At 35.1% G+C, this 11,472-nt stretch overlaps 1 protein-coding gene across 2 annotated transcripts in view; it reads right to left on the bottom strand.

Annotated features, from left to right (window-relative positions):
* The window catches only part of LOC109832631, a 28,917-nt gene that overhangs the window by 10,195 nt on the left and 7,250 nt on the right, over positions 1 to 11,472 (bottom strand). Inside the window, exons 8-18 of one of the 2 annotated variants that reach the window (XM_020400014.1) lie at positions 8,040 to 8,105; positions 5,685 to 5,836; positions 4,354 to 4,424; positions 3,947 to 4,141; positions 3,776 to 3,811; positions 3,152 to 3,262; positions 2,284 to 2,373; positions 2,057 to 2,132; positions 826 to 922; positions 666 to 735; positions 374 to 550 (exon numbers count right to left, since the gene is read on the bottom strand). In XM_020400014.1, coding sequence (XP_020255603.1) covers positions 374 to 550; positions 666 to 735; positions 826 to 922; positions 2,057 to 2,132; positions 2,284 to 2,373; positions 3,152 to 3,262; positions 3,776 to 3,811; positions 3,947 to 4,141; positions 4,354 to 4,424; positions 5,685 to 5,836; positions 8,040 to 8,105 — 1,141 coding nt within the window. The remainder of the gene's footprint in view (positions 1 to 373; positions 551 to 665; positions 736 to 825; positions 923 to 2,056; positions 2,133 to 2,283; positions 2,374 to 3,151; positions 3,263 to 3,775; positions 3,812 to 3,946; positions 4,142 to 4,353; positions 4,425 to 5,684; positions 5,837 to 8,039; positions 8,106 to 11,472) is intronic. The other variant, XM_020400015.1, reaches the window with a different exon arrangement.

Here is an 11,472-nt window from a genome sequence, read left to right as displayed (position 1 = left end):
CTTCTGTCCCTATTTAAAATTAGAAAAATAAAAAATTGACTTGGCACTTTTTTCCACTTAGCCCCACAAAACCTAAGCGGCAGCTTGCTACTTCGCTCCACTTTCCACAACCTTGGATAGTCTATGCACTCAAATATTTTAAACTACTCTACAATATGTGCATAAACAACAAATTTTACCATTTATAAGAGGTGCACTCAAATATTTTGAACTATTTTACAATATGTGCATAAACAACAAATTTTACCATTTATAAGAGGTGAACTTATCTGTACATAAAAACCCAGCTGAATGACGCTAAGTCGCTAACTAAAAAGGTTGTGCCTAAAGCCTGTGCCTGTAAACATTTTAACTTGCACAAAGAAAAACATACCCGTAACAAATTTCCACGTAAAAACAGCTCTGGTCTCCTCATTGGAAGTGTGACAAGCTCATTCAACGTCTTTTTCACATCCTCAAGAGCACCAATATCATCAAACTTAACCCCTACATCCTCTGGCGGAACCACTGCTGAAACAAAGTTACTCTCATACTCGTCCTTTGCAAGGCTCTGCCATAAGTTACATGTATTACAAAATAAAAAACATAATATAATGATGGACAAAAAAATCCCAATAGTTTAGAAAATATTAAGTGTGAAATGGATGGCGCAAGTGCAAACACACCTTGAGATTTAGTAAACTTTTCGTGGACACCATCTCCTTTTCCCTCATCCTTGATATTGCAATGTCCAAACTTAAAAATAAAAAAAAAATAAAAAAAGGTTCAACAATTAAATTCACCAAACTGTGAAAAACACAAATGACATTCTTGATTATTAATTACCTTTCACGTGGAATCATCAGCTTTTTACCCTTAACTGATGGAAGAGTGCTGCCGGACAAGTAGTGATTTTTAGCCCACCCAACAACTTTCTCAGCTTCTGTTTGCATGTAAATAGAGAAAAAAATTTAACATCCTTCAAATGAAAATGGAAATATTCAATTTTCTACAATGGTCGGAGCCCTGAAACAAAATATAAGCCAACAGTATGTAATCAAATTTAGTGCAGTAAAGGTCAAGGAAACAAAATATCATTGACTGAAAAATGGCAAACATAGATGATATGAAGACATGCACGTAGACCGGAACATGGTAGATTAAAAATGATGCAACATATGATTTATAAATAGGAAAGAAAAAACATAAAAGTAAAGTCAGGTGAGTGTTAAAAGGAAGGGAAACCTCATCACCAACTTTTGTTAGGACTACAACACCCTAGACCATACCCCTAATTCACACTTTCTATATCCCTTCTAGCTCAAATCAAAATTCTACCAATCACGTACTCAAGTTATGCTCTACTACGGGATACAATAAGTTCAACTCCTGGTATCATCCATTTTGAACCCACACTCCTTGAAACTGACTGGCGCTAACGAAACATAGTTTTTCAGATCTACTTTTCTAGAGAAATTGCATGAGGGAAACAAGAGATGGGGCTATGGAGGCGAAATGGGAGCACGTGGCCCTCTTTGCTACTCACCTGGGCCACTGCATCTTTCCCCGCTAATAAAACCCTGAGAAGCTCATCTTGTTTACAGGACCACTCTAGGTCATTAAATATAAAGTGCTGAATAAATTCAACAAACACAGAAGAAAGAATGTCCTTTAAAACAATATGGAGACATAAATGAAACAAAGTAAAATATGTGAATTTAAAAATATTTATGCACGTGAAATCTTTTTTTTTTGTGACAAAGGGAAAAAAAAAGAAACAGGATCACAGAAACTGGGGAGCAAGAAACACTATATCTTAAACAACCAAATAAAAGCTGACATTATGGTGCAAATCCAAAGTGCACACCATTGATTCATCATCATAGATGTATTCCTTTAGGTAAAGGAATGCTTTTAAAATCCTCACTAAGTTATCTGTTTTTTGTAGCAACAACAGATGACACATCAACCTTAACCGAAGAAAATTGTAAAAGAGGGTCATCATGAAAGAAAATAATACAACTAGTCTTTTAATCGCGGAGAAAAATTACTGTCTAAAAAGCTTAAATCTTCTTACTTTCTTTAGTTAAAATCACACCGTCCGTCTTCACAAGCAAAAGGTCCCCGCATGATAGCTCATGCTCTTCCAGCACCTACAACACATGGATAATCTAATGTGGTAACCAGAGACATAAATACAGAAGCATAGAAATAAACACTATGAATGAGGAAATGATAACCACAATATGGAATGGGTTTTATAATTAAATAACACTACGAATATGATGCTGAAGGTCATCACACCTTATGCAGTTCAATAAGATTATTCCTTGACAAGATGATTCGTCTATCATCTGCAATCTGTTTATTGAATGTCCGAAGTAGCTCCTCTTCCTGCACGAGCAAAAAGCAAAGGGAAAAGCAGGCATAAAGCTGAGTAACATAGCAAATGATGATTCTCCTCGGAAAGTTAGGGAAAATATATATCATGAGGATACATCCAGTACATGTCTTTTACTATTTAAATAAATAGATATTAAAGAAGCAAAACAGCCAAGACATTGTGGCACGCAGTCATGTTCAGCATAAGTTATTAATTTGCATATCTTATGTTCCATGCATCCACATTTGCTAATTTATCATAACAATGAACACCATACCCTAATATGTCAGTTATAAGATCATGTAAAGCACAAGAAAGTGAGCTTAATAAATTATTTGCATGGAAGAATGGCTGATAAGTGGTGAAATAACTCATGTGGTAAATGATATGGTTCCAAAGTTCCATTTGCTTTTATAGGTTCCTTCCCAATTTGGAAAGGGTTTTTGAAATATTTTTGTCAAAGTAGCCAGCAGTCAAGTCTATCTCTTCATATATGCATATACGCAGATAGCAAACTGTAAGTAGATACAATGCGCAGATATGTACAGAGATATTTGGACATGGCACACTATATCATGAGTTGTTTTCATATGAACCTAGCCCAAGACAATCTCATTACTGGGCTCAAAAGTGAAGACATGTTCTAAAGGAACCAATCTCACGTGTAACACATGATCTAAGCACCAAATTTGGAATATTCATGAAACCAACCCACGCTACATCTGGACATGAAAATTAGAGAAGGATAAGGTTTAGCGAGAAATAAAGTCTTTGAAATACTACAGATACCTTGGGAGGATGGACAAACAAAGTGTTTGTGAATAATTTGGACATATCATTATCTTTTGAGGACTTGGATGCCGCTCTCAGTCCTTCAGTTAATCGCTTCAATGGAACAGGCTGCAAATAAATTTGAAGTATTCTAATCAATCATCATATATTAAAAAAGAAAACTAACCATAAGTACTAAAAAACCCAGCTCAAAGAAAAAAATATATTCGTGACAAAGAACCTAGACATCACCCATGGGGAATTAGTAAATTAGAACAGAGAAGTAGAACTGGGATAGCTTGTGGTACAAAATTTAACAGTGTTCGTCAAATTGAGATCTAGTAACTAAGTGACGTTAAGCTGTTATTCAATCAAAACTGTATCAAAACTAGAACTAGCATGATTTTGAAAAAGGGAGCACATCAAGACCTGATGGTCATTGCAAAACAAAGAGTTTTGTGATATAACTTTGCTGATTGCACAAACACTGACAAATAAAAGGAACATAAAACAGCCAAAGAAAGAGGTTCAGTACCACGAAAGTGGAAATATGCAGATATTAGGATAGTTGAAAGTATTTTACAAGCAAAAGGATGAAAATAAGAGATAATAAAAGCATGAGCACCACAAAAAGAAATTTACCAGAGCCAGTCGACCAAGATGAGGGACCACCACAGTCTGCAAACCAGAAAGGTGTTAAAGAAAAGAGGAGGATAAACTCGTCAAGATTTCTTTAAAACAAAGTTAAATCTTATAAAGATGTCACAAAAAAATGCATGCTCTTCATCTATGAGCATATAACATGAAGCTTACAAATTTTTCTTTCTCCTTGGTTCCAGCTTCTATTATGTTTTGTCCACAAATCAAAACTACGGGCCCTTGAAGCTGGTCAAACATTTCTTCCACCTTGTTAATGAATTCTTTGCGATGTGACTTGGGAACTGCCCTAGACAGCCACTCAGAAGAGTCGGGAAAGTAGATTATAAGTGGTTGCAAAGATGGCAGAACCTGTTATCCAAGGAAATAAAGAAAGCAATGCTAGTAAAGACTAAGTAGCAGGATATGCGACTAAATTGACAGCATAAGGTAAAGAGATGAAACACACAATGTGTAATTGGATAAACTGAAGTAATGATAGGAAACAGAACAAAAAAAAAGAACAAACATAAATAACCAGAAACAATCAGACTATAAAATGTAGTCACAGTTGAGGATAACACCTCAATAAGTGCCTCCAATGCTATATACCAATCTTCTGATTGTGTATCAAGATCATGCACGATATCCTGAACTGCAAACAAGTACCAAATAAGTAACAATTTTAGCAAGTATAATTGTAGGTACTTATACATTTTGGCTAAGAAAATATAGTAAAAGCATGCAAAATGATTGTTCGAAAGTTACTGTTCCTTAATTTGTTTCAAAGTTATTGTTCCTTAATTTCATCTAGAAACATCTAAAGGATGGACAAAAAAAGGAAAGCAATATTAACAAAAAAAAAATCATGCAAGTAAACAATAAGCAACAATGGCAATGAAGAGAGAGATCATATGCTACTTTCACATCAGGATACAACCTTTGAGATACAATTGGGACTCATAAGATCCCATTGCTTGCAGTGATGTACTGACCACAAACGTGATGGCCAGTGATAGCAGTACATAAAAACTCTCTACAGAGCTATAAAATGTTTAATAGATAGGCCTTGAGAATCAAAAATGTGGTTTGGTATCAGTTTCACTGTGGGTGTTCATCTTAAAATTTCCAGCAAGTGTAACCTGCAACATAAAAACATAAACGATAATATATCACTCATGCACGCACCCATCCACCCCGCACACGCAGACAGCGTACACCCTCACGTCTATAAATTGGCCCGTGCACGAAACTCCCACCATTGTGGGCTCTGGGGAGGGTCAGATGTACGCAGCCTTACCCAGATTCGAACATGTGCCCTCCAGGTCACAAGGCAGCAACCTTACCGTTGTGCCAAGGCTTAGCCTCAGTACTCACATGTCTATAGACACACAAAAACTATGACATCCAAAAGCAATGATGAAACACATGAAAGTAATTAACAGTTTATGGATGAAATTCTTGAGCAAGATACCCCTGCTTGGCATGCCGGTAACTGCAAGTCATAAATATACCAGATTTACCAATCACAGCAAAGGACGAACACCGGAAGAACGTTCAGTATATTGAAAGAATAGAATGGTCAAAAAGGTGCGCAGCTACAAGGAAGCTAGGTACCTAACAATTCTAATTAAACTGTCAAAAAAGGCGCAAGCTATTTCAAGAACATAAACAATCAAAATATGTGAATGCTACCGAGAAATCGAATGCTTTCTCAACCCAGATGCATACACATATACATAAACATATGCAGGCCCAATATGAACATTTCAGAAAATTGTGCTAACCTTTGAACAGGACTTAAAGACTCGAAAGAACGACTTATGAACATGATAACCGAAAGAGAACCATAAATGTTAATAGCAATAAAGTAGAACAACCATCATTAGCATAGAAGCATAAAATAGAGGCATACTGTTAAACCAGTAGACATATCGTTTTCCATCTTTCTTAAGATTCTCGTCATTGTCTCCTTCCTTCATTTCGTCCTTGGAGCTGTCAAGAATGACAGCTACTTGATCTCCATTGATTTCATATACTTCTCCACGCTGCCCATTTGGCAAAGACCTGCAAATTATGGGTGAGTGGGAATTAAATAAAAATAACTGATAATATTGAGGCACTATGTCAAAACAAGTGCGCGGATAATAATGATTGACATGAAATATCTTAAAGAATAGATTTTTTAGATTATGAAGTAGAAATCCGTATGCAGTTGCATAAATTTGAACAGAACTACAATCCATTTTCAGGAACAATCACTAAAAACAGGGAACAAACTGGTGTCATTATGAATTTACAGGGTATGAATGAATCAAGTAGCATCTTTTATAAGTGGATTCAATATGCACAAATATGCTCCAATCCGACTAAAATCAGTATGCAAAACAGAAGAATGAAAAAACATCTAAAATAACACCAAATTATGAGGCTATAGAATTTTGCAAAGAGTAAAATTATACAGAGAAAAATGGCAGGTGCATTTGCAGAAACAGACTCAGTATGTCCAAACATATTGTGATCCAAACATTTAACGTACTGATGCCAGCAAATAATTGCATCTGTATGAATGTATGGACAAGCTGCCTGAGAGGCAGAGGGAGTATCATCAAAGGATTCAGCACGCAAAAGAGTATAAAGGGCTGGTCTCTGGCGCACCATATTTCAAGAAGAATAAACTACTTTCAAGTAGTGAACACAAAAATAAAGGCATGTTAGGAAAATAAATGAAAAAGATTAACGACTCCATCATAATAAGTAACTCCACCTTTTCCATATTTACTTTTCCTCATAAACAAAATAACACATCCAAAGTATTCAGGAACCTCTACCATGCCCCTAACTTCCAAATTTTGCAATTTCTTCTCACTTAATAGTGTTAGGGTTTTAAGTGGGCCAGGTCTAGCTGGGATCTGGCTTAACCCTAGCCCCCTCTAAATGGGCTTCCATCCAAGCGTGAACCACTTGGCAGGTTCAGTGAGTCCTTTTTTATTCAAGGTAGATCCATTGCAACACTCATTTTTGGAGACGGGAGACTGATATTTCCTAACGAATTTTCACATGTCTTCTACATTTTAATATCTAAGAATAAACTCACATCTTCTAGACCATAATTCGACCTATTTTGCATGAATTCTAGATTCTGAATTCATAAACGAAACCGACCAACTTCACCCTTCAATCTTCATTGCCCTTAAATACCTCTACATCCCTCACTGATTATGAAAAGAACTTCTGCAAACCTTCCCATCATATCTTATGATGCTTGATAAGAAAAGCATGGCCAGGATAAACTCTGCCTCCTAGCAATAATATCAGCACTAAGGCCAGCAACCTTAACATTTAATTTAAACATTAAAATAAAGGAGTCACTCATGTCATGCAAGCACACATAATGTAAGAGGATGCATATCTCCAAGATAGTGCCAGCAATAACAACTTATTTCACAGCGTGAACCACTGTCGCACTACTTATTCAGTCGCACTCAAGAGTTTTGGCATTGCAACCACAAAATCTCCATATCTAAAGCTCTTGACAACAAAAACTCATAGATATTAGTCTAGCGTAAGTTTGGAGGAATCTCTGTACTGCCAGTAGAAAAAACAATTGATCTTGCAGAATGCAATCTAAAGTAAAATTATCACAAGCTTAAACCTGTAATAATATACCAGTTAATTAGAAATTTAAAGAGTGTACTTAATAGGCATGGATAGCACTAGGCCAAACTAAGCCCCCCACATAAGGAAATATCTCATTGACAGGTCTTTTAAGATGGCATGCATTGAATTTCAACCTTTTACGCACTGTTTGGCAGTGTTATATTTATGGTCTCATATCATAGTCCAGAAAAAAAGTCAAAGAATTAATAAAACGCTCTTAGTTAATAGTTAAGTTGAATTTAACTTTGTTGGTAAAGACATGTAGTCCAGAAAAAAGTCAAAGAATTGATAAAACGCTCTTAGTTAATAGTTAAGTTGAATTTAACTTTGTTGGTAAAGACATGTTAGGATAAAGCTCACTTAATAGTTTGCAATTAGTAAAATTGCAAATCCCTCGGCTACAAAGGTATCACAGAGCAACAACAAAATATTAAAGATAGGAAAAGTGGGCATCTTTATATAATACCTTTACAGGAAAAGAAAACATATTAAAGTTATTAGAGTATCTGAGCCAGCGATGCCTGTGCTAAAGAAATGGCGATAGTAAAGATAAATCGGGAGTTGATTCAAGCATACCCTATGTTATATAGCAAATAACTTACCCACCCACCTGCCACTAATTAACGTAAAGGCATTTGTTGAACCATCAGTGGTTGAAATTTTCCCCAAAATGATCCTGTGATACAATGTATATGCTAAGAATCAGGAGTGTGAAAAGACTCAGGTTAATGAGGCGGGGTGAAGGTATGCGTGTTTCAAAGAAAATTCTAAGAAAAGAAGAAAAAAATCTAATGAAAAGAATCTAATGACTAAATTATGTCCTATGAAACAGAAATACAACAGATGCAAGTCAGTTTAACGATCTTAAACCAACTAACTTCTTCTTAATTGAATAACAATACTTTACGTCCATGACAACAGAAAGAACCACGAAAAGACAGTTATTTACGATAATAAATTGATTCCGTATTTCAAAATCCACACACCAACGTAAGAGCAATACAGATTACAGATGATTCTGAGAACGGCTTGTGATATACAAGATGCGAGTTTTTTTTAAAGAATCTAGTTTATTACAAAATGATCAGGCTAAAAATAATGACGGCTAGAGCTGCAGTTGTATATGTATATTAACTTCTTTATTCCATCAATTTTTGCACAATGCTTTCAAGATTGCTAATCAGAGATTACTTGCTCAGAACAATATATACTATTTTCAGTCAAATGGTTAGACCAGCAAGTAAAAGGTAAGTTTCTCATGCAAAATATCCCAGCACTAATGTTCATTGTTATTTTCAAACGGCTAAGATGCAATACCTTGAGTTTGTCTCTTCCAAAATAAATAAAAGAGAAGGACAAAGCAATGGCTATGTATAATCATGAAGTATAGCTAGGAACTAACTTATTCCTTGTTTAATATTCAACTTTGTATAGAGATGGCTTTTCCCTGAAGAAACAAAGGTAAGCTACTGTTGGCAATAACGTATAACGTTCTTGTAGATTCTTCTCTTACAACTCAAAAAAAAACCAAAAGGTTACATTAAAATTTACCAAACAATCAAGATCAGAAAATAACCCGGTTAAAAATAAGTAAGGGAGATGTTGTGAAGGGTAAATCATTCGGTTTCAACATTCAAACATAAGATTGGCACTCCAAGTACCTTATAGTTTCCGTACATTGCACTTATTATACCCTTACTTGTTTTCGAGGATATTTATATACCCTGGAGTTTCTAAAAGCTGCGGTTAAATACCTTATGCTATGTAAACGTGAGAATTTTGGTCCGATTTTTTCCATGTAATCTCATAAGCTAACTTTAGAACTTTTTAGGCCTTAATGTTTGTTGAATTTTCCGTTGAACATACCCTAATTCTATTTTAAACATACTCCAAATGTACCATAACATAGAATTGTAGTTGGTTTAACAGTAAATTCATCAAACAGTAAAGGATAAAAAGTTCTAAAACTAGCTCGTGAATGTCACACAGGAGAATCAGAGCAAAATTCTATTGTTTGCATAACATAAAGTATTAAAGTGCAACTTTTAGAAACTTCAGGGTATTTAAGTGCAGCCAAAAACAAGTGTGTGGGTATATAGAAGAAAGGTACAAGAAACTGTACGGTATTGAAGTGCAATTTAGCACAAAATTAAGTTGGAGAAAATTAATAAATTACAAAACATTTAATAAGCTTCTTCTAAATGAAAAACATTTGCAAATCTCTTTTTCTTCTCCCTATATGTCTCCCATCAATTGTCTTGCTTATTTATCTAGTTATATAGACAACGTCCATCAACAGACACGTCTCTTCTTCAATCTTACTTTGATTATCTTTCCAAAGTTTCATTGTTTAGCCCCTAAGCTTGATTCCACCAGAAATTCTACAACTTTGGTATCATTGGTTTGATGAAGGGCCTACCCTCCATTCTTCAAGCATTTTCATGTTATGCATAACCATTTTGATAACTTAGTAAACCATCATAGGCTCATATGTCCAAATACTTCCAGAATTCAGTAGGATTTCATTCATTAAATGCTACAGCCTCCCAAGTCCCAATTTTCACTTTTTTCAAAGCATAAAATTGGGTTGACAGTAATATAGTATCCATCTCTTGGATATTGTTAATAGTAGCCTAGGTCAACTATTCTACTGTAAATCTGTAATTAATGTCCAATACGTAGGCACTATATCCAAATTTATGGATCAGCCTTCCACACTAAAATTCATTTCATGGTGGTGATCTATCACGCAGAAACTATCTTAAAATAAAAATCCATGTCATATTTGTTATCTATCACACATGAACTATCTCAAAAGTTAAAACAAACTTGCAAAATTTTGAAGTACCAATTTTCAGGCACTTGATGTATGGATAAATAAAATTACAATAATGTGATTTTTGTTTCATGTAGTAAGTGCATAGGAGATCACATCTAATAGGGCAAACTTAATCTGAAAGTGTATACTCAAATGTAGGGCGATCTTGGACACTATTGCTAGCAGTCCACCAAAAGTCATTTGTTATGTTATTCCTTCTATAATTTAAATAACACGGATTTATGTCCCTAATATCATTCTATAATCTTTGTGTACTAACAAATCTGCCCTCTGATGAAAGGAAAAGGAATGTTTGAAACCCACAGCTTCATGATAGAACTGATTGACCTACATAGATTACCCAAGACCTTATCTTTATTTAAAAAAGGATTTGATGGGATTCTATCCTAATAAATCAAACCACATCCATACTATGAGTTCCTCCTTCAGCACCATATTGCACCAAATATGGTGCTGCAATGGGATCTCCTGCCCCCTCCCCTGGACCATAATGAGCACTCACCTTTTGTCATAAATGCTCTTCATTTGAGACATTCTCTAGATCTAATTCCCCTCCACCCAACCCTGTGCCTGACAACACACTCCTCTATAAGTCCCCTTCAAACATGCCTTTTCGTAAATATTCCTGCGACCCCTCAAGCACCATTATGCAGGGACAGATCTATATAACCACTTAGGACAGCGTTTACACCCTTGAAATTTTGCAAAATTGCATTTAAAGTCTTCTAATGATTGCAATCTGCCCCCATAAACTTTAACAATATGCACCCTAACCTTGTTAGTAGTCATTTGTTTAGCACAGTAAAACTTAGAAGCAAGGTTTTAAATATTAGATATCGGGAAAATATCGGATGGCCAAAATTCATATCGGATTACGGTTATCGGGGAAATATCAGGGATATTGCGATTATCGGGGAAATATCGGGAATATGTGAAAGATATCGGAATGCCATAATGGATGTTTGAATATATATAGTATAATGCTAAAATGTGATCTAACATACTTAATGCAATCTAAGCATACAAAATATAAATAACATATGTTTAGGATCACTAAATAACCTTGTAAAACAAACAAAAGTATAAATCAATGATGCAACATTTCATCTGACGTTTTTTTAGGTCAAAATGTCATTTGATATAATTGGAAAATCACGATATCTCGCTTGGAAAAATTGCCAAACGCGATGTATTGCTTTGCAAC

Source organism: Asparagus officinalis, chromosome 3 (assembly GCF_001876935.1).
Source record: "Asparagus officinalis chromosome 3, Aspof.V1, whole genome shotgun sequence".
Taxonomy (NCBI): domain Eukaryota; kingdom Viridiplantae; phylum Streptophyta; class Magnoliopsida; order Asparagales; family Asparagaceae; genus Asparagus; species Asparagus officinalis.
This window is presented reverse-complemented; position numbering and strand designations above follow the sequence as displayed.